Source organism: Chiloscyllium punctatum, chromosome 30 (assembly GCF_047496795.1).
Source record: "Chiloscyllium punctatum isolate Juve2018m chromosome 30, sChiPun1.3, whole genome shotgun sequence".
Lineage (NCBI taxonomy): Eukaryota > Metazoa > Chordata > Chondrichthyes > Orectolobiformes > Hemiscylliidae > Chiloscyllium > Chiloscyllium punctatum.
This window is the reverse complement of record NC_092768.1, coordinates 44254839-44281814: the sequence shown is the minus strand read 5'-3', so window position 1 is coordinate 44281814 and position 26976 is coordinate 44254839. Positions and strand designations below refer to the sequence as shown.

General features: G+C 47.4%; 1 protein-coding gene across 1 annotated transcript in view; it reads right to left on the bottom strand.

Annotated features, from left to right (window-relative positions):
- LOC140455588 (uncharacterized) overlaps nucleotides 1-26976 on the bottom strand; it is a 78113-nt gene that overhangs the window by 44812 nt on the left and 6325 nt on the right. The window contains exons 3-5 of the mRNA XM_072550505.1: nucleotides 12868-13143; nucleotides 12472-12750; nucleotides 5883-6002 (exon numbers count right to left, since the gene is read on the bottom strand). Of these exons, the coding sequence (XP_072406606.1) occupies nucleotides 5883-6002; nucleotides 12472-12750; nucleotides 12868-13143 (675 nt within the window). The remainder of the gene's footprint in view (nucleotides 1-5882; nucleotides 6003-12471; nucleotides 12751-12867; nucleotides 13144-26976) is intronic.

The following is a 26976-nucleotide window of genomic DNA, read 5'->3' as shown; positions in this document are numbered from 1 at the left end:
AGTCAGGCAGGGATGCCCCCTCTCACCCGCCTTGTTTGTGTGTTGCATAGAGCCATTTGCCGAATCCATCAGGAAGGATGCGAGCCTGAGAGGGGTGACTATTCCTGGCAGCGGGGGCCTGCAGGTTAAGGCCTCCCTGTACATGGATGACGTTGCCGTTTTCTGCTCGGATCCGCTGTCCGTGCACAGACTCATGTGCATCTGTGACCAGTTCGAACGGGCCTCGGGGGCCAAGGTAAACCGAGGCAAGAGCGAGGCCATGCTCTTCGGGAACTGGGCCGACCAATCCTCTATCCCCTTCACCGTCAGGACTGACCACCTGAAGGTGCTGGGTATTTGGTTCGGGGGGGCTGGGGCGTGCGCCAAGTCTTGGGAGGAGCGTATCAGCAAAGTGAGGCAGAAACTGGGCAGATGGAAGCTACGGTCGCTCTCCATCACGGGAAAAAACCTGGTCATCAGGTATGAGGCACTGTCATTGCTATTATACGTGGCACAGGTCTGGCCTATTCCCAGAACCTGTGCCGCTGCAGTCACCCGGGCCATCTTCCAGTTTATATGGAGATCAAAGATGGACCAGGTCCGAAGGGACTCGATGTATAAAGATCTGGGCAACGGGGGAAAAAATACACCCAATGCCACCCTCACCCTGATGGCCACCTTTGTGTGTGGCTGCATCAAGATGTGCGTGGATCCCCGGTACGCAAACACCAAGTGTCACTATGTACTGAGGTTCTTCCTGTCCCCGGTGTTGCGAAGGATGGGCCTAGCCTCGCTGCCGCAAAACGCTCCGAGTAGTTGGACTGTTCCGTATCAAGAGAAAGTGAGGACTGCAGATGCTGGAGATCAGAGCTGAAAATGTGTTGCTGGAAAAGCGCAGCAGGTCAGGCAGCATACAAGGAGCAGGAGAATCGATGTTTCGGGCATGAGCCCTTCTTCAGGAATGAGGAAAGTGTGCCCAGCAGGCTAAGATAAAAGGTAGGGAGGGGGGACTTGGGGGAGGGGCATTGGAAATGCGATAGGTGGAAGGAGGTCAAGGTGAGGGTGATAGGCCAGAGTGGAGTGGGGGCAGAGAGGTCAGGAAGAAGATTGCAGGTTAGGAAGGTGGTGCTGAGTTCGAGGGATTTGACTGAGACAGGGTGGGGGAGGGGAAATGAGGAAACTGGAGAAATCTGAGTTCATCCCTTGTGGTTGGAGGGTTCCCAAGTAGAAGATGAGGCGCTCTTCCTCCAACCGTCGTGTTGCTATGGTCTGGCGATGGAGGAGTCCAAGGACCTGCATGTCCTTGGTGGAGTGGGAGGGGGAGTTGAAGTGTTGAGCCACGGGGTGGTTGGGTTGGTTGGTCCAGGTGTCCCAGAGGTGTTCTCTGAAACGTTCCACAAGTAGGCGGCCTGTCTCCCCAATATAGAGGAGGCCACATCGGGTGCAGCGGATGCAGTAAATGATGTGTGTGGAGGTGCAGGTGAATTTGTGGTGGATATGGAAGGATCCCTTGGGGCCTTGGAGGGAAGTAAGGGGGGAGGTGTGGGCGCAAGTTTTGCATTTCTTGCGGTTGCAGGGGAAGGTGCCGGGAGTGGAGGTTGGGTTGGTGGGGGGTGTGGACCTGACGAGGGAGTCACGGAGGGAGTGGTCTTTTCGGAACGCTGATAGGGGAGGGGAGGGAAACATATCCCTGGTGGTGGGGTCCATTTGGAGGTGGCGGAAATGACGGCGGATGATACGCTGTATATGGAGGTTGGTGGGGTGGTAGGTGAGGACCAGTGGGGTTCTGTCCTGGTGGCGGTTGGAGGGGCGGGGCTCAAGGGTGGAGGAGCGGGAAGTGGAGGAGATTCGGTGGAGGGCATCGTTGACCACGTCTGGGGGGGAAATTGCGGTCTTTGAAGGAGGAGGCCATCTGGGTTGTACGGTTTTGGAACTGGTCCTCCTGGGAGCAGATGCGGCGGAGACGAAGGAATTGGGAATATGGGATGGCGTTTTTACAGGGGGCAGGGTGGGAGGAGGTGTAGTCTAGGTAGCTGTGGGAGTCGGTCGGTTTATAGTAAATGTCGGTGTTGATTCGGTCACCAGAGATAGGAATAGAAAGGTCTAGGACGGGGAGGGAGGAGTCTGAGATGGTCCAGGTGAATTTGAGATCGGGGTGGAAGCTTTGGTAAAGTGGATGAACTGTTCAACGTCCTCCTGGGAGCACGAGGCAGCGCCGATACAGTCATCGATGTAGCGGAGGAAAAGTTGGGGGGTGGCGCCAGTGTAGCTGTGGAAGATGAACCGTTCCGTATCACCTATCCTTCTTGGAGAAGTTTATGAAGAAAAACACCTTTGACCACAAGTCCATCAGGAAGTGGTCAGCACGTAGCGTCCTTGAGACCCTTCGGGAAAAGGAGAGGGCGGATCCTGTCGAGCGGTTCCCTGAGCAGACTGTCAAAGCCATTTGGCAGAATGCCTCATCGCCAGAACTTTCCAACAAGCACCAAGACGTGGCTTGGCTGGTGGTGAGAAGGGCTCTGCCTGTGAGATCCTTTATGCACGCCCAGACTCTCTGCCGCACCGCACGCTGCCCTCGAAGCGGCTGCGGGGGGGACGAGACTGTCACACACCTCCTTCTGGAATGTGCCTATGCAGAGGAAGTCTGGAGAGGAATGCAGTGGTGCTTGTCGAGGTTCATCCTGAGCAGCGCCGTGACGCGGGACTCCGTGCTCTACGGCCTGTTCCCCGGGACTCACACCGAGACGAACATCAACTGCGCCTGGAGGATCATCAACTCGGTGAAGGACGCTCTCTGGGCGGTCCGAAACCTGTTGATCTTCCAGCTGAAGGAGTTGTCCCCGACTGAGTGTTGCAGACTGGCATATTCCAAGGTCCAGGACTCCGTGTTGAGGGACGCGCTGAAGCTTGGGGCAGCTGCCGCCAAGGCGCAGTGGGGAAAGACCACCGTGTAACATCTGCCTGCCTAAAGAACAGGGGGCCCACGCAGTCATTTGGGCTCTGCTGACGCCTCAGCTAAAAATGTAATCATACAGACCTGCAAATAGGAATGATTACTCTGTTTCGGTATGTAAACAAATGGAATGTTTACATATGTATGGCATGTCCAACTGTACAGATCATTAAAGTATTTTATAAATAAAGTATATTTTTGAAATTAAAAAAAGCAGATGGTTTGCTATGAAACAAGAACAAATTCAAATTCAGCCAATCAGTTTAAATTATGCCCAGAGTTACCAAAATCCTATCAAATTTAGTACCTTTATAATATTAAAACCCATGAAACAATCTGATGTTTTGGGTATAAAACCAGACATCAACAGGTCCAGGCAGCGGGCCGTGGAGGGGGGTCGTTAGGGCCGACTGCCTGCCCCTCTTCTGGGGTTACGTTAAAGCCCGGGTGTCCTTGGAGAAGGAGCACACGGTGTCCACCAACACCCTGGAGTTGTTCAGGGAGAGGTGGGCGCCGCAGGGAGTGGAGTGCATTATTTCCCCATCCATCTCTATTTTGATTTAGTCCTTACCCTCCCCTTCACTGTTTTGATCACACAGCATTGCCCTGTGGTTTGAAGGGCAGTGCTTGTCACTGGCCACCTGGGTGTTTTTCCTATCTTCCTGGTGGTGGAAATTGAATAAAGATTCGTGCACTTTGTGTCTCTCACTGTGTCTCACACCTGCGCACACACACACCATGGGTGCTGGGGGAAAAATAAGCACTACCGCAGTTAGGCGGTAGTTGGGGGTTTATTTTTTTTAAAAATCAGGAGATCATTGCAAACAAAAATATAAAACCAGACATTTTTGAACAGTTAGAGAGATAAATGCCAAAGGCCAACAAATGTAGATTGCTAGCTGAAGAGCTCTCTGATAGGTATCTGTCTGCGGGGGAGTAGCAGCTGACTGGTTTTGAAACATGGTAACTTTCTTTTTTGTAAATCATAATCCTTTTTTTTATTGGACTAGTATTGTCGAGTGGGAGGTAAAAGATAGGTTTAAGAGAAATGAGTTGTCAATAGTTATTAGTTTTAATATTCTCTGTTCGACTTAAAGAGTAATGACTTTGAGGACAATTCTTTGCCTCTTGAATTTTAACAGATCATGCACAGTATGAATCTTTTCTGTGTTGCTAGTTTAAGTTAGCAGAGGGGTTTACCCAGTGTTACAACAGTATCTTCCGAGGGGGTTGAGGGCTTTTGGAGGCAAAACACACATGCAATGAAACTTACTTATAAGAAATACTTAAAACGAAGGAAGAAAAGAAATACAAGGAATTAATAAACTTGAAGAATGTGAACTTAATTGGCAGATGGATTTCAACATAGATATGTGTAACAGAGTGAAACTGGGTAAGAGGAATAAGAAAACCATTTACAGTTTGGATAATAAGGGCCAAATAGGGTAGGGGAACATTTTTCATTAGATGTTGCCACACAGTTTAATATGGTGTTAAAATGGCCATGTACTCAAGTTCATTTCCACCCATAACATCTGTGTCACATGCTTTGCTTTTATTCTGTGTATTAATCAGGAATGGGTGTGTATCTATTTAGTCTGTGTATTAATCAGGAATGGGGGTGGATCTATTTAGTCTGTGTATTAATCAGGAATGGGTGTGGATCTATTTAGTCTGTGTATTAATCAGGAATGGGTGTGGGTCGGTTTAGTCTGTGTATTAATCAGGAATGGGTGTGGGTCGGTTTAGTCTGTGTATTAATCAGGAATGGGCGTGGATGTATTTAGTCTGTGTATTAATCAGGAATGGGTGTGTATCTATTTAGTCTGTGTATTAATCAGGAATGGGGGTGGATCTATTTAGTCTGTGTATTAATCAGGAATGGGTGTGAATCTATTTAGTCTGTGTATTAATCAGGAATGGGTGTGGGTCGGTTTAGTCTGTGTATTAATCAGGAATGGGTGTGGGTCTATTTAGTCTGTGTATTAATCAGGAATGGGTGTGGGTCTGTTTAGTCTGTGTATTAATCAGGAATGGGTGTGGGTCTGTTTAGTCTGTGTATTAATCAGGAATGGGTGTGGGTCTATTTAGTCTGTGTATTAATCAGGAATGGGTGTGTATCTATTTAGTCTGTGTATTAATCAGCAATGGGTGTGTATCTATTTAGTCTGTGTATTAATCAGGAATGGGTGTGTATCTATTTAGTCTGTGTATTAATCAGGAATGGGTGTGGGTCTATTTAGTCTGTGTATTAATCAGGAATGGGTGTGGGTCGGTTTAGTCTGTGTATTAATCAGGAATGGGTGTGTATCTATTTAGTCTGTGTATTTATCAGGAATGGGCGTGGATGTATTTAGTCTGTGTATTAATCAGCAATGGGTGTGTATCTATTTAGTCTGTGTATTAATCAGCAATGGACGTGGATCTATTTAGTCTGTGTATTTATCAGGAATGGGTGTGAATCTATTTAGTCTGTGTATTAATCAGGAATGGGTGTGGGTCTGTTTAGTCTGTGTATTAATCAGCAATGGGTGTGTATCTATTTAGTCTGTGTATTAATCAGGAATGGGCGTGGATCTATTTAGTCTGTGTATTAATCAGGAATGGGCGTGGATCTATTTAGTCTGTGTATTAATCAGGAATTGGTGTGGGTCGATTTAGTCTGTGTATTAATCAGGAATGGGTGTGTATCTGTTTAGTCTGTGTATTAATCAGAGAAAACAAAATTACACACAATACTCCAGAACTGAGACTCTCCAACTGTATCAGCATTTTCTTACCCCTGTCATCAAATCCTCTTGCAATAAAGACCAACATACCATCGATGTTTGGTTTGATTATCCATTTCACATCGCCATATTACACATGGTCAATTGACTCACTCTGTCCCACAATTCCACATTACCCCCCCCTGTCTCTCTCTCTCTCTCTCTCTCTCTCTCAGTCTTACCTCTCCATGGCTGTCTCCAGATGAGTATTCCAATTATCCCGACAAGAACAGATAGTGCACTGATTGTTGACCCGGTTAAGATTCCGATATGAAGGTATCCCACACTATATTTTGGAATTTCTGAAATATAATTGAATAATATCAGGATTGTTTCTCTGATCTTCAATATATTTTCAGTGTTCTGTTGGTCTAGTTTGATCCAGTCCTATCTTCCAGGAAGATGTTATACAACCTCGGGATCAACATGACTGATATTTCCACATGGACAGTATACTGACTGAAAGCATCTCCATTTCAACTGAAATATAGGTTAGCACAAACACCATGATAAAAATCAATCCCCAACCTTGTTCGCAAACTGATAATGTACTGCAGGGGCAGAGTGAGTGCACTATTCTGAGGAAGTGCCACACTGTCGGAGGGTCAGGACTGAGGGAGTGTCGCACTGTCAGAGGGTCAGGACTGAGGGAGTGCCGCACTGTCAGAGGGTCAGTACTGAGGGAATGCTGCACTGTCAGAGGGTCAGTACTGAGGGAGTGCTGCACTGACTAGTTTTCTGTTCTTGCTGCTGTGGGAATTGAATATTATGTAAATGGAGAAAGACTGCAGAAAGCTACAGCAAAGAGGGATTTGTGAATCCTCATGTATAAATCACACACAAAAAACTACCAGCCTAGTTCAGTGAGTGACAGGGAAGACACATGGGGTGTTGGTTTCAAAGGCTGGATGTTATTCAAAGGGAATGGAGTGGAAAGGTCAGGAGGTTTTGCTAAAATTGTACAAGGCAGTATTCAAGCCACGACTGGAATACCGTGATCAGTTTTGTGTCCTCTATCTAAGGAAAGATATAAAACAGTCCAAAGAAGGTTCCCTAGGCTGACACCAGGTATTGAGTGACTGTTTCAGGAGTAGGTATTGAGTTGGTTGGACACGCACTCATTGGAATTTAGGAGAATGAGAGGTGACCTTCTGGAAATATGCAAGATTTTGATGGACTTGACAAAGTAGAAGCAGAAAGATGATTTCTCCTTCGGAGAGAGCTTAGACCAGAATATATATTTTCAGAACTGGTTGTGCATTTAAAATAGAGATGACAAGGTCTTTCGTCTCCCAGAAGACAGTGAATCTGTGGAACTTCTTGTCACAGAGATCTGATGAGGCTACAGGAGGGCAGGTCAGGAGCAACACCAGCTAACTATAAAACAGGTGTCAACCAAGTGAAGTCACAACATAGGACTACTTACCCATCAAACAGAGTAATCATCATGTGATAGGCAAGACTAAACGTTCCTGTAATAAATAGATCAGATCTAAACTCTGCAATCCTAACATACTCTATCATGAATCTTCATCGCAAACAGCTAAACAGTATGGAAGACTCACAACTATCTCTACCTTAAACAAAAGGAAGCCAGTTAATAAGGTGTTGGTCTGGTAAAGCAAAATCTGTGGGTTCAAACTCTATCCACACTTCCAAATGACTGCCTGAAGCAAGTTCCTTGTATACTGCAACCACTCAGAATTATACTGAAAGCTGCCTTGCTGTTCTGCCATGTACAATGTTTTCAATCTCAATCTCAATTAGAAGTCAGGTAGGCAAAGGGAGCCAAGACGAAGAGTTTGTAGAACGTTTCAGGTTAGAATATCATGTTCGTGAGCTTACCAGAGGGCAGACTGGACTAGACTTGATACTGTGCAAAGTGATAACATTAATTAGTGAAAACTCTTCACTGCAACTGTTGCTAAAGGTGTTCGACCATCTTCAACTGCTTCATCCATGAGCTTCCCTCTAATTTAAGGGACAATATTCAGTTTCATTGGTAACTCCCCAGATGCTGAAACAATCTGTGTGCAAGTGCAACAAAACCTAGTTCCTATTTAGGCACTGGGTGGGAGGTGATAAGTAACCTTCATGCCACCCAGTGCCAAGCAATGTCCATCACCAACAATAATCCAATCAGTGTCCTTGATGTTCAATGACATGACCATCACTACGTTTCTCACCACCAACATCCCAGGGTTACCATTTACCAGACTCTGAGCTGAATGAGTTATATCAATGCTGTGGCTGAACAGCAGGGCAGAGGTTGCGATTTCTGCGATGAGTAACTCTCATTCTGTCTCCTCAACACTTGCCCTGCAAGTCATAAGACAGCACTGTGGTAGCATACTCCCCAATTACTTGGATGAGTGCAGCTTCAATAACACTGAGGCATCTCAACACCATCCCTGACAGACCGGTCAGCTTGACTGGTATCCCATCCACCCCCTTCAACTTTCACCCTCTCCATTACCTATACAGCAGAGCTGCAGTGGGGACAAATAAATATTATGCAATGCAGCAACTTGACAACCATTCCAAATACAAGACTTCTGCTACCTAGAAGGTCAAGAGCAGCAGACCCAATGAGAACACCACCACCTACAAGCGTGCCCTCTAAGACACACACAGTCACCATGACTTCATCAAGCCCTTTCTAACTGCACTGTGCCTGCTCCGAAACCACAGGGGCTACAGCAGTTCAAGGAGGAAGCTCACTGCACCTTCTCAAGGCAGTTAGGGAGAAGTCAACAAATGTTCGTGACACCAATATCCCAATAGAAGAATAAAGAAAATATGGGAGGTCTGTGCAGAATACTGTTGGGATAATGGGAAGTAGTGATATGATATTGAGAGCGGAGGGGCTCATCGGGGTGATGAGGGGAAAGTAGAGGTGGTAATGGGATAGAGGGTGATAAAGAAATGAATACGATGATAAGATAATGGGGTTTGTGATAGGATGGTAGGGTTGTGTTTATATTCATCCATGGGATGAGGGCATTGCTAGATAGGCCAGCATTTATTGTCTTTCCAAAAGGGCAGTGCAAGTCAACTGCATTGCTGTGGGTCTGGAGTCACGTGTAGTCTAGGCCAGGTAACGATGGCAGATTTCCTTCCCGAAAAGGTATTAGTGAACCAGATAGGTTTCTCCTGACAATTGATAACGAATTCATGGTCATCATCAATCTCCTAATTTCAGGTTTTGAATTAAATCCAAATTCCACCAACTACCATGGCAGGATTCAAACCCGGGTCCTCAGAACATTACCTGGGTTTCTGGAATCACAATCCAGTGCTAGTAACAGGCCATCGTCTCCCATGGTGATGGGGTAGGAGGGTAACAAGTGTGCATTGAGAGACACAGTGAGAGTCAGCTGGATGAGGCAGTGAGTGTTTCAGGACCTGCTGTCATAGTGTCCTGATATCAAATACAACCAATCGCTTCACTTGATCTCACTAGCAATGTCACTTTTCCAAAAGGATTTAAGGAAATGAGTATGAGATCTGCATGTCGAGAATACACTTTCCCTGTGTTCCTCTTATCATTTAAATGGGCTCAGCCATATTTATAAACGTCAGTATTTACTTTCATAACTAGATCCAACTGTAAGAACCGAGCTTTCTTTTCTTGTTTGATTGTTTAGAAAACCTAAATTCTCAAGGTATTCGATTCTAGTTCAGCAACATGTCAGAGACTTAACCTCAAGCTCTCCCTGAATTCTATGTTTACATTCTCTCATTAGGATAAGTGGAAGCGGGAGTAGCCAGATCTGCTTACTCTACCTTTCAATACAAACTTGGGTCACTTCATGCCTTAACCCCACTTTCCTGCTTATTCCCCAGATCCCTTCGTTCCCTGAGACACCAAACTCTGTCCACCTCAGACATAAATATATTCAGCAGTGAAACATTCACAACCCTGTAGGGGACATAATTCCCAAGATTCATAATTCTTCATAGGTGGTCATTTCTAAATTAGGTAAAAACAATGACTGCAGATGCTGGAAATCAGATTCTGGATTAGTGGTGCTGGAAGAGCACAGCAGTTCAGGCAGCATCCAAGGAGCAGTAAAATCGATGTTTCGGGCAAAAGCCCTTCATCAGGAATAAAGGCAGAGAGCCTGAAGCGTGGAGAGATAAGCTAGAGGAGGGTGGAGGTGGGGAGAGAGTAGCATAGAGTACAATGGGTGAGTGGGGGAGGGGATGAAGGTGATAGGTCAGGGAGGAGAGGGTGGAGTGGATAGATGGAAAAGGAGATAGGCAGGTAGGACAAGTCTGGACAAGTCATGGGGACAGTGCTGAGCTGGAAGTTTGGAACTAGGATAAGGTGGGGGAAGGGGAAATGAGGAAACTGTTGAAGTCCACATTGATGCCCTGGGGTTGAAGTGTTCCGAGGTGGAAGATGAGGCGTTCTTCCTCCAGGCATCGGGTGGTGAGGGAGCGGCGGTGAAGGAGGCCCAGGACCTCCATGTCCTCGGCAGAGTGGGAGGGGGAGTTAAAATGTTGGGCCACAGGGCAGTGTGGTTGATTGGCGCGGGTGTCCCGAAGATGTTCCCTAAAGCGCTCTGCTAGGAGGCGTCCAGTCTCCCCAATGTAGAGGAGACCGCATCGGGAGCAACGGATACAATAAATGATATTAGTGGATGTGCAGGTAAAACTTTGATGGATGTGGAAGGCTCCTTTAGGGCCTTGGATGGAGGTGAGGGAGGAGGTGTGGGCGCAGGTTTTACAGTTCCTGCGGTGGCAGGGGAAGGTGCCAGGATGGGAGGGTGGGTTGTAGGGGGGGGGGTGTGGACCTGACCAGGTAGTCACGGAGAGAACGTTCTTTGCGGAAGGTGGAAAGGGGTGGGGAGGGAAATACATCCCTGGTGGTGGGGTCAGTTTGGAGGTGGCGGAAATGTCGGCGGATGATTTGGTTTATGCGAAGGTTGGTAGGGTGGAAGGTGAGAACCAGGGGCGTTCTGTCCTTGTTTCGGTTGGAGGGGTGGGGTCTGAGGGCGGAAGTGCGGGATGTAGACGAGATGCGTTAGAAGGAATTTTTAACCACGTGGGAAGGGAAATTGCGGTGTCTAAAGAAGGAGGCCATCTGGTGTGTTCTGTGGTAGAACTGGTCCTCCTGGGAGCAGATACAGCGGAGGCGGAGAAATTGGGAATATGGGATGGCATTTTTGCAAGAGGTAGGATGGGAAGAGGTGTAATCCAGGTAGCTGTGGGAGTCAGTGGGTTTGTAAAAAATGTCAGTGTCAAGTCAGTCATCATTAATGGAGATGGAGAGGTCCAGGAAGGGAGGGAGGTGTCAGAGATGGTCCAGGTAAATTTAAGGTCAGGGTGGAATGTGTTGGTGAAGTTGATGAATTGCTCAACCTCCTCGCGGGAGCACGAGGTGGCGCCAATGCAGTCATCAATGTAGCGGAGGAAGAGGTGGGGAGTGGTGCCGGTGTAATTACGGAAGATGGACTGTCCTACGTAGCCAACAAAGAGACAGGCATAGCTGGGGCCCATACGTGTGCCCATGGCTACCCCTTTGGTCTGGAGGAAGTGGGAGGATTCAAATGAGAAATTGTTAAGGGTGAGGACCAGTTCGGCCAAACGAATGAGAGTGTCGATGGAAGGGTACTGTTGGGGACGTCTGGAAGGGGAAAAAAGGAGGGCTTGGAGGCCCTGGTCATGGCGGATGGAGGTGTAGAGGAATTGGATATCCATGGTGAAGATGAGGCGTTGGGGGCCAGGGAAACGGAAGTCTTGGAGGAGGTGGAGGGCGTGGGTGGTGTCTCAAACGTATGTGGGGAGTTCCTGGACTGGGGGGATAGGACAGTGTCGAGGTAGGTAGAGATGAGTTCAGTGGGGCAGGAGCATGCTGAGACAATGGGTCGGCCAGGGTGGTCAGGCTTGTGGATCTTGGGAAGGAGGTAGATCCGGGCAGTGCGGGGTTCCCGAACTATGAGGTTGGAAGCTGTGGGTGGGAGACCTCCTGAGGTGATGAGGTTGTGTATGGTCTGGGAGATGATGGTTTGGTGATGGGGGGTGGGTCCATGGTCAAGGAGGCAGTAGGAAGAGGTGTCCTCGAGTTGGCGTTTGGTTTCAACGGTGTAGAGGTCAATGCGCCAGACTACCACTGCGCCCCCTTTATCCGCTGGCTTGATGGTGAGGTTGGGATTGGAGCAGAGGGATTGGAGGGCTGCGCGTTGTGAGGGTGAGAGGTTGGAGTGGGGGAGGGGGGTAGACAGGTTGAGGCGGTTAATGTCCCGGCGGCAGTTGGAAATGAAGAGGTCGAGGGCGGGTAATAGGCCAGCGCGGGGTGTCTAGGTGGATGCAGTGTGTTGGAGGTGGGCGAAGGGGTCCTCGGAAGGTGGGCGGGAGTCCTGATTGTGAAAGTAAGCTCGGAGGCGGAGGCAACGGAAGAATTGTTCGACATCACGGCGTGTATTAAATTCATTGATGCGTGGATGGAGGGGGATGAAGGTGAGTCCTTTGCTGAGGACTGATCGTTCGTCCTCAGTGAGGGGGAGGTCTGGAGGGATGGTGAAAACTCGGCAGGGCCGGGAGCTGGGATCTGGTGTGGGTGTGGAGCTGGGAGTGGGGTCGGAACCTGTAGCTGGAGTGGGTGTGATGGTGGGGCCATTTCTAAAGGGCTGTACACAGAACAAGGAACTCGCCAGTGTCTTGGGATTAGTAACTGCAGCCTGTATCTCATTCACTTTCCCTTCTCAGTCATGCATGCACTCTCACACTCATGCTGCCCCACATTTCCAGTGCAGTGTTCCTTACCCCACTGATAGAGCTGGGCCTCTGCCAGGCTGCTGTGTTCAATTTGACAGGAGCATTGATCCTCATCCCCAGCATTGATCCCAATCTCTTTCTGGATCTGATGGGTCCCATTGTGGTTCGGTCGTACCCCCGAGGATTGGGTCTCAGACATGACCTCTCCATTCCTTAGCCAGGTCACCTCGATGTCTACAGGATCAAACCCAGTGACCAGGCAGGAGAGAGTGAGTGGCTTGTCCTGACCATTGGGCTCCCTCCTGGAGATGAACACTTCAGGCTGAACTGTGATGGGAAAGGGTGAAAACACAAACAATAGACAGACACTGAATGGAATGGGAGAACGGTTTCATAGATCAGTGAGGTTAGATCAGAACATGGGATCAAAACTGAAATACATACCTTTCCTTTTAAGATATTCCTTTCCAATGCTTAAGCGTGATTTTAAACGTTCAACAAGTTCAACTTCCATCAGCCATTTCCAAAACTTGTTCCAGGATTCATCAGAATCCCATTTCTGTTTAGTCTTCACTGCATTGTGATGTGATGCGACCCATCGCATTCTGTCTGACTCCAAACTAATGTAGTCCTTTCCATCAAAGGCAACGCTCATTGTTCTCTTAATGGAGCCATCTTCAGACACCTCAACATTCCTTATCCATTGCAAAATGTGCATTCCTGTCAAAGATAAACAGGGAAATAAATCAAATTTTCAAGGGAGAAAGGTACTCAATGGGTTCAGTATTAGAGTAAATTTCTCTGATGGCTCAGAATTATAGTCCCTGACACACATTCGCACCCATCATTACATGAGTAACACCCTCTGTGAACTTGGTATTACAGTCTTAGATCCCACAGTGGGCACTGTATTATATTCTGCAGGCTCAGATTTACAACAATAAGTTTCTCTATGTTCAGTATTACAACAATGAGTCTCTCTGACTCATAGAGTCATAGAGATGTACAGCACAGAAACAGACCCTTTGGTCCAACCCATCCATGCCGACCAGATATCCCAACCCAATCTAGTCCCACCTGCCAGCATTTGGCCCATATCCCTCCAAACCCTTCCTATTCATATACCCATCAGAGCCCTTTTAAATGTTGCAATTGTACCAGCCTCAACCACTTCCTCTGGCAGCTTATTCCATACGTACCCACCTCTGTGTGAAAAAGTTGCCCCTTAGGTCCCTTTCATATCTTTCTCCTCTCACCCTAAACCTACTCCCTCTAGTTCTGGATTCCCCCACGCCAGAGAAAAGACTTTGTCTATTTATCCTATCCATGCCCCTCATGCTTTTATAAACCTCTATAACATTAGATTAGATTCCCTACATGTGGGAATAGGCCCTTCGGCCCAACAAGTCCACACTGACCCTCTGAAGAGCAAACCACCCAGACCCTTTACCCTACATTTACCCCTGACTAATCCACCTAACACTAGTGGTAATTGAGCATGGCCAATTCCCCTAACCTGCACATCTTTGGACTGTGGGAGGAAACAGGAGTCCTCAGGAGGAAACCCATGCAGACACAGGGAGAATGTGCAAACTCCACACAGACAGTTGCCAGAGGCTGGAATTGAACCTGGGTCTCTGGTGCTGTGAGGCAGCAGTGCCAACCACTGAATCACCGTGCCGCCCTGGTGAGGTCACCTGGGGTCACCCCTCAGCCTCCGATGCTCCAGGGAAAACAGCCCCAACCTGTTCAGCCTCTCCCATAGCTCAAACCCTCCAACCTTGATAACATCTTTGAAAATCGTTTCTGAACCTTTTCAAGTTTCAAAACATCTTTCCAATAGGAAGGAGACCAGAATTGCATACAATATTCCAACAGTGGCCTAACCAATGTCCTGTACAGCCGCAACATGACCTCCCAACTCCTGTACTCACTACTCTGACCAATAAAGGAAAGCATACCAAATGCCTTCTTCACTATCCTATCTACCTGCGACTCCACTTTCAAGGTGCTATGAACCTGCACTCCAAGGTCTCTTTGTTCAGCAACACTCTCTCACCATTAAGTGTATACGTCCTGCTAAGATTTGCTTTCCCAAAATGCAGCACCTCGCATTTATCTGAATTAAACTCCATCTGCCACTTCTTAGCCCATTGGCCCATCTGGTCCAGATCCTGTTGTAATCTGAGGTAACCCTCTTCGCTGTCCACTACACCTCCAATTTTGGTGTCATCTGCAAACTTACTAACTGTACCTCTTATGCTCACATTCAAAACATTTATATAAATGATGAAAAGTAGAGGACCCAGCACCGATCCTTGTGGTACTCCACTGGTCACAGGCCTCCAGTCTGAAAAACAACCCTCCACCACCCTCTGTCTTCTACCTTTGAGCCAGTTCTGTATCCAAATGGCTAGTTCTCCCTGTATTCCATGAAATCTAACCTTGCTAATCAGTCTCCTATGGGGAACCTTGTCAAATGCCTTATTGAAGTCCATATAGATCACATCCATCGCTCTGCCCTTATCAATCCTCTTTGTTACTTCTTCAAAAAGCCATGTTGACTATCACTAATCAGTCCTTTCCTTTCCAAATACATGTACATCCTGCCCCTCAGGATTCCCTCCAACAACATGCCCACCACCGAGGTCAGGCTCACCGGTCTATAGTTCCCTGGCTCGTCCTTACCACCCTTCTTAAACAGTGGCACCACGTTTGCCAACCTCCAGTCTTCCGGCACCTCACCTGTGACTATCGATGATACAAATATCTCATCAAAGAGCCCAGCAATCACTTCTCTAGCTTCCCACAGAGTTCTAGGGTACACCTGATCAGGTCCTGGGGATTTATCCACTTCTATGTGTTTCAAGACATCCAGAACTTCCTCCTCTGTAATATGGACATTTTCAACATGTTTCCCTACATTCTATATCTTCCATATCCTTTTCCACAGTAAACACTGATGCAAAATACTCATTTAGTATCTCCCCCATCTCATGCAGCTCCACACAAAGGCTGCCTTGCTGATCTTTGAAGGGCCCTATTCTCTCCCTAGTTACCCTTTTGTCCTTAATGTATTTGTAAAAACCCTTTGGATTGTCCTTCACCCTATTTGCCAAAGCTATCTCATGTACACTTTTTGCCCTCCTGATTTCCCTCTTAAGTATACTCCTATTGTCTTTATACTCTCCTAAGGGTTCATTCACCCTATCCTATCTATACCTGACATGTGAATAAATATCTGTGTGTTGTGTCTTGCAATAATGGATACTCATATATTAATAAAACCCTTGTGTCTGTGCCATCTTTGGAAGGGCACTGTGCACCTGAACAAATATTGGCAATCCGCTGCTGCCCATCATTGGCAACCTAATGGCACAGTAGCCATAAAGGCACATTCCCCACAGCACACGGCTGATGTGTAAATTATTTACATCACAAGTACAATTCCATTCTCTCACCTCAGTCACTGTTTAGCCACCATACCGGACCTGTCCTTGGCTGACTCCTGGCCGAACACCCTGTAAGGCAGTGTTACATTGACCCTAATGCAACTTTCCACTGTCCAGTGGGGACACATCACAGAGAGGCAAGCAAGCAGACATTTCCAAACACAAACGTGAACTTTTATTTACCAAAACTGAAATGAAGCCAACAAGGCTGAATTGCATCCCACAGTGCTAACCAGGTTTTGGTATCATGACCGACAAATGTTCCAGTCCACAATGGTCTGCTGCAACCAGTCTCTTCAATGAGGTTCTGTCAAGTGTGTTTTGTTCATGCAGCTGAGCTCTGTCATGGTCAATGTCAGCTTCCCCTCCAGCCAATATTCCCATCCTCATCCTCAGAAGACTGCTCCCATTCCCAACTCCTCCATATATAGCATATCAGCTTTTTGATTACTGTGTTACATGAAGCACAGCACACCAGGATGATGTGGCACACTCTGCCTGGCCTATACTCAGAATGATCCAAGCAGTAGATCGACATGTTCATCCAGCATATACTCTGGGGAGAGGGAAACTGAGTTCATGTTTCGAGTCTGATTTGACTCTTCCTCAGTCATACCAGACAGGAAATGCTAACTCTGGTTCTCTCTCCACAGATGTTGCCAGACTTGCTGAGTTTCTCCAGCATTCTCTTTGTTTCAGATTTCCAGCATCTGCAGTGTTTTGTTTTTAGCCCTGTCCTCTGCTCCGGTTGAAGCATGGACAACATTGATGGTGGAGTGCAGCTGCTTACATAATGATGTCATGGTCACATGGTTTACTATCTCTATTAAAGTCATTTATGTCTTTGAGGGGGTTAGTGTCACAAGAAAGGATACAAAATAACACTGGCACCAGGGTAAATCTTATTTTTCCTATTGAATGCTAGACACTGATGGAACTGAATGGGCTGATTTTTACTCTCCTTTGGATTTGATATGGTGCTAGGTAGGTTGAGTGAACGGAGTGAAATATGAGCCTAGACTCTGGAAGAGTTCCTGCAGATTGGAGGGGAGTTAATGTAACCCCACAACTTATACACCACGAGAAAGTAAACAGGGAACTTATAGACCAGTGAGTCTGAGGTCAGTAGTGGGGAAGATGTAGACTCCATTATTCAGGATTTTATTGCAGAGCATTTAGAAAACAGTGGTAGAATCAGACAGAGTCAGTATGGATTTCCGAGAGGAAAATCCTGCCTGACCAATGTTGAGGATGTGACAAGCAGAGTTGATTGGAAGAGCTAACTGATATGGCCTATGTATTCTTTCAACAAGCTCCCACAGGACAAAGAATAGGAAATGACATCACCACAGGAAATGACATCACCAACCCAAAGAAACCCAAGCAAATAAATAGAAAGCAGGAAACATCAGCAGTGCTTGGTCTGGAGGGTCACTGAAGATGTTATCTGGTATGGGTGGTGAAACGTCTGAAAGTGAGCCTTCCAGCTCAGCTAGCAAACCTACACCCGCAAGCTCCCACATATTAGATTAATATGTAAAATGAGATTGGGATGGATTGGTATTGAGATGGATGGAAAATTGGTTAGTAGGCAGAAATCTGAGTAGGAATAAACAGGGCCTTTTTCTAAATGGCAGGCAGTCACTAGTGGGGTACAGCACTAAGATGAGGAATCTAAATGTAATATTCCAAAGTATGCAGATGACACAGACCTGGTTGGAAAGATGAGCAGTGGGGAAGATACAGAGTCTTATGGTGTGGTTTGGATCGGCCGAGTGAGTGGAAAATGCATGGCAGGTGCGGTGTAATATGAACACATGCGTGAGGTTATCACTTTGCTAGCAAGAACATAAAGGCAGATATTATGCCAGTAAATGGTGAGATGAGACCTGGGTGTCAGTGAAAATAAGCATGCAGGTGCAGCAGACAGTAAAGAAGGCAAACTTACTAGCTTTCGGAGCTGGACAACCACCTGAGGAAGGAGCTGTGCTCTGAAAGCTAGTACTTCCAAATAAGCCTGTTGGAACATAACCTGGTGTTGTGTGATTTTTAACTTACTGAAATTTTCCTGGGTAGTGATGAGGTTACATCTGGAAGGTTGCACGCCGTTTGGTCTCCTTATCTGAGGAAGGATGTTCTGGCTATGGAGGGAGTGTGGCAAAGGTTTACCAAGTCAATTCCTGGGATGGCAGGACTGACGGATGAGGTGAGATTGACGAGGTTAGCACTATATTCACTGAAGTTTCAAAAGATGAGGGGAAACCTTCAAAATTCGAAAAGGACCAGACAGCTTCAATGTCGGAAGGATGTTTCTGATGAGCCAGCGATCATAGTTTAAGAACAAGGGGCAAACCTTTTAGGACTGAGGAGAGAAATGTCTTCACCCAGAGACAGTGAGCCTGTGGAATTCACTCCCACAGAAAGTGGTTGAGGCCACTGTTTGTTTTCAAGAGGGAATTAACTACGGCTCTTGTGGCTAAAGAGATGGATGTGGAATGGCGGGGAGGGCGGGATTGGGGTTTTGATGAGCATATTGACAGAGCAGCAGGCTTGAGGAGTCAAATCGGTCTACTCTTGCTCCAGTCTTTCTGGGTTCATATAAAAGCCAATGTAATGGTGGCTGCTTTCCCCTCAGACTCTAGCAATGTGAGTGTTGCTGGCAAGACTGATATTTACTGCTCAATTACAGCTGTCTTTCAAGAGTTGAAAGTGAACTGCCATCTCGCACTCTCTGTGGTGAAAGTGCTCCACACTGCTGTTAGACAAAGAGTGAAGAGTTTATTTCAAATAAAACATTATTTTTTGAAATCATTAACTTTGTGTCTTTGGTATAACAATATTTTTTTCACTAGTAGCATTTATTTCTAACTTGATATCCTTTCTATGTTATTGTTAAGTGCATTAAAAATCAAGAGGGTTTATCAGGGAGCAGTGCATACTGAGTGATTCTCACATGCTGTGCTCTGAGCAGATGGAGAAGGGGAGGTGATGGGCACTGAGGGGTTGTGTAAGAAATGGGGAAGTCTGTTGTTTTTGCAGATATAGAAAAGCAAGAGTGTGTATGTGTAGAAAAGAGGTACAAAAAATATATCAGCTAAGCAAGCATTAGGGAAATGTTTCTTAATCCTTAATGTATAATTGTGGATAATTTAATACTAACTTTCCTGCAGAATTATTAAAGTAAATAATTTCTTCTGGCAAGCAGAAACAAAAAGGCAAAGATAATGATAGCCACGGTTGATGAGGTAATAAAGAAAAGGGCACAACTAAAAGGAGAAGGAAACCGGAATGGTGGTGGGCAGCATGTTAAACATAAAGGGAGGAGAAGGGATCAGGGAGGAGATGTGAAGGGGTCTGGTGGACCGGAACAAGGATCGAAGTGGAAATCCCCACAGGTGGGATGGTATTACTGTGGAAGGACAGGTCACTTTAAGAGAGAGTGTCCGGATCTGAAAAAGGAAGTAAAGGCAGTACCGTTTATGAACCTTGATGAAAAATAGGGGATCCTACCCCCGGGGACCCACCAGGAACCCTTAATAAATTTAAAGATGGGACCTTACAAAGAGGACGTAGTTTTCCTAGTCGATACAGGGGCAGCAAGGTCATTCTTAAAATTTTAGCCCAAGGGAGCGGGAACAAAATATGGATGTAAAGGATTATATACATTGGCAAAACAGATATGCACAGGATGTACAACTTGCCAAAAGATTAATAAGAAAGTAATGGGGGGGGGGGGGGGGCAAGAGGAGGAAGAAACCCAGGGGTGAGACCCTTCCAAAGTATACAGGTGGATTACACCGAACTACCCCCAGTAGGGAAACAAAAGTATTTATTAGTCCCAATGGATCACCTAACTGGGTGGGTGGAGGCATTTCCAGAATCCTCAGCTACCTCGAAGGGAGGTAGCAGTACAAGAAGTAATGGCGGGATTAGAAATCTCTTGGGAATTCCACACTCTTTGGCACCCGCCTTCCTCTGGACGGATGGAACGAATGAATCAAACCTTAAAGAAGCAATTGTCTAAGCTAGTCCTAGAGACTCGATTACCACGGACAAAATGTTTACCTATCGTGTTGCTACACATTAGGACTGCACCTAGACGTGATATAGGCCTCTCTCCTTATGAGATGATGTTTGGATTACCTTTCTTGGGTGGAAGAGGGGAATTACCAACTGTAGAGTTCAATGATAAGTTTTTAAAGAACTATATTGTGGTGCTCGGCTCTTCTTTGTCTGTCCTTAGGAAGAAGGGTCTGTTGACCCAGACACCTCCACTTGAGTTCGACAACTGAGTGATTGGGTCCTGATTAAGACTTGGAAAGGTACCAAACTCCACCCGAGCTGGGAGGGACCATTGCTAACCCTCCTGACTACTGAGACAGCTATCCGGACTGCTGAGAAAGGGCCTAGTCATCACACTCACGTTAAAGGTCCTGTGAACACCCCATTGGTGGAGTGGCACGCCCATCTTACAGACAACCCTCTGAAAGTTAAGCTGAGAAAGAAGGAATGAACTAAGATAAAAGACTCTTAATGTTTGATGATATCTATTGTTATTAATTGTAAGAGCTGTGTGGACTCACCTCTCCCTGGCACCTAAAAGATTAAGACAGATAGACAGGATGGTAGGCAGGGGTCAGAGATGGGCGGGTACTGGTATAGTATTGTGATGTTAGTAGTACTAACTGTTCAAGGAAGCGGGCACTACACTATGCAAAAATTATTCTAAACAAGAGGGACTTGCCGACTGTTGGGTCTGTGCAGAGGTCCCACACTGTGGCGAATCTGGAATCCCCACCTCGGTAATACCGCTCACCAAAATAGAAGTGTACGATATACAACAATTTGACTCGGGCTCAAATGATACAAAGTGGAGATCTGACAGGGGTGAATATAACTTTGCGGGATGGTTCCCTAGACTAGCCCCGAAAACCCAGGGTGTTATCGATGGCCTTAGAGTATCCCCACCGAAAGGAGCAGTAAATACCACCTGTTTCTGTAATCAGAATGACGCCGCACCCTTCCAATTAGGAAGATCATCTTGTGCCTACACCAGCCAAGCCACTGCCATGACCATTCCCCGAATATTAAACGGAACATATTGGGTATGTGATCTGAAGGCCTACCCATTTATTCCCGGGGAAAAATACATTCGCGTGAAAACACTGCCTCAAGACCAGAAAGGCTGGAGTGGCTGCTGTTACCTCGCTTATATAGTCCCTCACCTCCGAATAGAAAAACATGAGCCCAACCTGAGAAAGGAAGGGAGAATAAGACGTAAGACCCGAGAGGTCTCTGAAGGAGACCGTCTTGTTGTGGACACTATTCCCAAACTACGGCACTACAAGGGCAGGGGTGGAAATACAGAAACTGGCGGCCGCCCTTGAAAATTTAATTAATGATACCACCGGCGCGATGGAAGAAACTCAATCCCAAATATCGGCCATAACCACCGAAATGATTGCCACAAGACTAACAGCTTTACAGAATCGAATGGCTTTAGACTATCTTTTGGCCGAAAAAGGGGAAATCTGTGCTCTGATTGGTAAGGAATGTTGCACCTCCATCCCAGACACCTCTTCCATAGTGGAAGTTAAGGCAGAAATAGTAAAGAAAAAGATAAGCAATATAAGAGAAATTGGGGATGAACTCTGAAAGATGAAGGATGGGGGGGGGGGGCGGGGGGGGAGCAACTGGGGACTGACCGGTTTGGGAAAATGGTTAGTTAATTTAGGCATTTATGTATTACTAATAATAGTAGGTCTATTGATAGGGTTTAATGTGTTAAAATGGATAATGACTAAGCTGGTAATGTCTTTGGGAGGACAACAATCAATAATGGTCATGACAATAGCACGAGCGCAAGAAAGAGAGAGTAGCAGATTACTCCTAGAGTTTGAAAAAAGACAGACTTAGAAGGACAGAAATGGCTAGATTGTGAACCTTGGCACTATCGGGTGAAAAGAGGGCAGAAAATAAAATTGCAAAAATAACAAATGGTTAAAGAAAAGAAATGGGGGAGTTGTAAGAAATGGGGAAGTGTGTTGTTTTTTGCAGATATAGAAAAGCAAGAGAGTGTATGTGCAGAAAAAGAGGTACAAAAATATATCAGCTAAGCAAGCATTAGGGAAATGTTTCTTAATCCTTAATGTATAATTGTGGATAATTGAATACTAACTTTACTGCAGAATTATTAAAGTAAATAATTTCTTCATAACATTTGAAATAATAGCCTCAGCAAAATAGTTGAGATAGCTGAAATGCATAGACTAAACACTAAAAGATACATTGTTAAAACGTATGTTCAGGAATGGAATGTACCTATGGACAATGGAAGATGTTAGAAGTGAAGTGAAGAAGGAACATCAAGATACAAGTTTAGCCTCGTGTCAGCACTTACAGGGGGAAAGGTTGCCAACTTAGAGAGAAGGGGGCATTAAGGGTGGAGCATAGCTGGGCAATGGCAGAATACTAAGAAAGATGGGGTAATGTAGGAATCAGGAGAGATGACCTCACGCAGCACAAAGGTATAACTGTGTAGTACTTTGAATTCTCTTTGCTCATTTGCTTCTGCAATTGATGCCCTTACTTGCAAGAGATGAGGTAAAAACAATGACTGCAGATGCTGGAAAGCAAATACTGGATTAGTGGTGCTGGAAGAGCACAGCAGTTCAGGCCTGAACTGCTGTGCTCTTCCAGCACCATTAATCCAGTATAGCCCTTACTTGCAAGTTTGTTATAAATTGTCTTGTTTCCAGTTTTGGTGATCTCGTCTAAATTTTATTAAGTTTGTTTCTAACAGTTGTGAGTGCAACCGCGATCTTCCCAGGAGGAAGACGAGGACATTGAGTAGGAAGAACATCACCATTTGCACGATGGAGGGCAGCAGCATCGGACACAGTGAGCTAAAAGTTAACTGGCAGCCGATTCCAAGTGTTAGATCAAGTCGCGATTCACTGATTGTCAATTTGCTGCTGCCCTCAAAAGGCAAGTAGACCTGGTTTAGTCTCAAAAGCAACTGCTGCTTTATGTTAGTTCTTGCTTTGTTTTTCGTGTTGTGTAATAAAAGTTGACACTAATTGGACTTTACAATATCATGCTCCCTCATTCAGGGAAAAATGAACATTCCTTCAAGATTCTGACATTGTGTGTTGCTTTATTCCTGTAGCTGCGTTACAACGACAATTGATCCAATAGGTAATGATTTGAAATGCAACATTTTTGAATGAGAGAAATTAGAATGAGAATTAGAATCAGATTCCCTGCAGTGTGGCAACAGACCCTTCGGCCCAACAGGTCCACACCAACCCTCCAAAGAATATCTCACCCAGACCCATTCCCCTACCCTGAGTACTAGAGATTTCCCCCGACTAATGCACCCCTGAACAGTATGGGTAATTTAGCATGGCCAAGTCACATTTTTATAAATGTGAGTTTCGACTTACAAGTGAAGTGTCGCTGTACCATCCTGTGCCCTCTCACTAAGTCAAGGTGCAGTCCTGGGGTCCACAGCTGGGTGCAGGGAGATTGCCCTATCGGGGACTCTGTTGGCTGTGAAGGTATAGGTGGACCACCCTGATGGGGAAGGGAGAGGTGTTTGTGGCTGGAGTTCCCAGCCACACTAAGATTGAATGGGCTTCCTCCTACAACTGGGTGCCAGACAGCACTACCTTGACAGAAAGGAACTCCTGGAGTAAGGTCAAAATCCCTTGCGCACTCTTGCCTTGCTGTTGATACTGGGCACCAATGGCGACTGTATTGGAGTACAGGTCTGTATCAGTTTCTGCAGCCACTGAATGTTCTACTTGACTTCAAGATGGCGGCATAGTAGGAGGGCTGAGCCAGGGGCTCCATCAGCTTTCTTTCTCCTTTTTTGCCTCTTTTTTTTAAAACCTTTGCTCTTTTGCTATTTGCCTTTGTTTCCTTTTCTGTAGAGCCTTGGGAGTGGCGGGTGAAGGAGGAGGCCTCCAGCACCAGCAACACCAGGATGAACTCGACACAGCTCTAACCCTCTAACCAGAGGGTCTCCCGGTAAGACAGGGGAGCAGGTCCTGGGCTGACTCCCCCTGGACCAGACTTGCAGGCTTGGCCAAGGCTCCAGGCCTGCACCTAGGCCTGGGACCTGAAAGAGCACAAACAGATGGCAAGTTGGCAACAGCATCTGGAGGAGGGTTGGATGGGGAACAGGAGGTATGGGACCCTGCACATCTGGAAAAACATTGGATGGGGGACAGGAGGTATGGGACCCTGCATATCGGGAGGATGGTTGGATGGGGAACAGGAGGTACGGGACCCTGCACATCTGGAGGAAGGTTGGATGGGGAACAGGAGGTACGGGACCCTGCATATCGGGAGGATGGTTGAATGGTGGACAGGAGGTACGGGACCCTGCACATCTGGAGGAAGGTTGGATGGGGAACAGGAGGTACGGGACCCTGCATATCGGGAGGATGGTTGAATGGTGGACAGGAGGTACGGGACCCTGCATATCGGGAGGAGGGTTGGATGGGGAACAGGAGGTACGGGACCTTGCACATCTGGATGAGGGTTGGATGGGGAACAGGAGGTATGGGACCTTGCACATCTGGATGAGGGTTGGATGGGGAACAGGAGGTATGAGACCCTGCATATCGGGAGGAGGGTTGGATGGTGGGTGGGGGATATCAGACCCTGCACACCTGGATGAGCATGGGATGGGGGATAGGGTGTATGGGACCCTGCATGTCTGGAGAAAGGGTGGGTGGGGAACAGGAGGCATGGGACCCTGCACATCTGGAGGAGGGCTGGATGGGAACAGGAGGCATGGGACCCTGCACATCTGGAGGAGGGCTGGATGGGAACAGGAGGCATGGGACCCTGCACATCTGGAGGAGGGCTGGATGGGAACAGGAGGCATGGGACCCTGCACATCTGGAGGAGGGCTGGATGGGAACAGGAGGCATGGGGCCCTGCACATCTGGAGGAGGGCTGGATGGGAACAGGAGGCATGGGACCCTGCACATCTGGAGGAGGGCTGGATGGGAACAGGAGCTATGGGACCCTGCACATCTGGAGGAGGGCTGGATGGGAACAGGAGGCATGGGACCCTGCACATCTGGAGGAAGGCTGGATGGGAACAGGAGGTACGGGACCCTGCATATCGGGAGGAGGGTTGGATGGTGGGTGGGGGATATCAGACCCTGCACACCTGGATGAGCATGGGATGGGGAACAGGAGGCATGGGACCCTGCACATCTGGAGGAGGGCTGGATGGGGAACAGGAGGCATGGGACCCTGCACATCTGGAGGAGGGCTGGATGGGGAACAGGAGGTATGGGACCCTGCACATCTGGAGGAGGGCTGGATGGGGAACATGAGGTATGGGACCCTGCACATCTGGAGGAGGGCTGGATGGGGAACAGGAGGTATGGGACCCTGCACATCTGGAGGAGGGCTGGATGGGGAACAGGGGGTATAGGTCCCTACACATCTGGAGGAGGGCTGGATGGGGAACAGGAGGCATGGGACCCTGCACATCTGGAGGAGGGCTGGATGGGGAACAGGAGGCATGGGACCCTGCACATCTGGAGGAGGGCTGGATGGGGAACAGGGGGTATAGGTCCCTACACATCTGGAGGAGGGCTGGATGGGAACAGGAGGCATGGGACCCTGCACATCTGGAGGAGGGCTGGATGGGAACAGGGGGTATAGGTCCCTACACATATCCAGACCCAGCTCAGACACGGCGGTCACAGGAGTGGCAACAGCAGGGTCCTGGAGCCCATTATAGAGACCCTGGGGCTTGTTTCACAGACTCTGGCCAAGCAGCAATGAGAAGAAGAGAGAAAGACCAACTCTATTGCAGAAAAACATTGCGTTATATTCAGTGTTTCAAATGGCGCTGAGTGTAGTGACACTATGTTTCAAACACTTTTTACTGTATTTTTATATAGATGTGACAATAAATCGAAATCTCAATCGTAGTCGCCCACCTGTCCATGGAGACAGTCAGACACATATACCAGAGTTGGCACAGCACCCAGTTTATCAAGTGACATCTGCTTGCTGCTCCTTTGTCTGGTTTTGGATTTGCACAAAGTTGGTAATGGGCTTCCCTCTTGCCTGGAGCTGAGCAGGGTCCTGGGCTCTGGTCAGCCTCCAAGTGCCAGCAGCCTGGGCTGGGTCAGTGATGTGCTCCTCACTCTACGTTAGCTTACACACCCACTGGGATCTTGGTACCTGACCTGTCAGAGGCTGCTGAAGACAGCCTTATCCTGCGAGGGATCAGTGGCTTCTCCCTCGGAGGGGGAGGAGAAAGGGAAGAGTTAACAGAGGATGCAGCTCGTGCCTGCAGAAGGTAAGTGAGGGAATTGCACGACTGTGGTCAAAGCTTGAGCAAGCTAAGCAGGCATTTAGTGCAGCGTTTGATGGGAGCACAGCATGATGGGTCTTATTGTCCGCTAGGACATGCTGAGATCAACATCAGCCCACGAGCATTCACGGTCTCTCATCCTTCCCACATGAAGGGGCTGACAAGAAAAAAATTGGCCTCTCCGTGACCCGTCATGGTGACTCCTCCCAAAACAATACAAAGGGAGGGACTGCATAAGCTGAAAGTGGCTGTTGGTTAGGGATGAAGAAAGCTCACAAGGTGTGTGAGTAGGAAACAGAGAGCAAAAACAGGGCCGGTAAGTTGCGGGGATGGGCTGGGTCACAGCCTTTGAGTGGAATTGCTGCATGCAATAGTGAGAGTGTAAGGGCATGAGCGTTGGTGGGAGGTGGGTTCAGTGGCGGAGTTAGAATGGGTGTGAGACAGCAACGAGAATATGGCAGCACTTAGCCTTGCAGTGCAGAAGGCTTCAGACTTTCTTAAAACATTGCTGTGTGTTCCTCTGGATCATGGACGTGCCACTGACCCAGACAGTAACCTCAGAGCAGGGCCTGGTACTGTGGTCTCCTCTAGCAGCCCTGGAGAAAGACGATGACCCTCCTGTCCATCAGCAGGGCCTCCAGGTGTCAATAACTAAAGCAGTATGCTAGCTTGGGTCTCTCAGACATCTCCTTGAGAAACTGGGTGATGGCACAAACTGTGACGGATAATAGTTGGCCTATAGCATTTGAA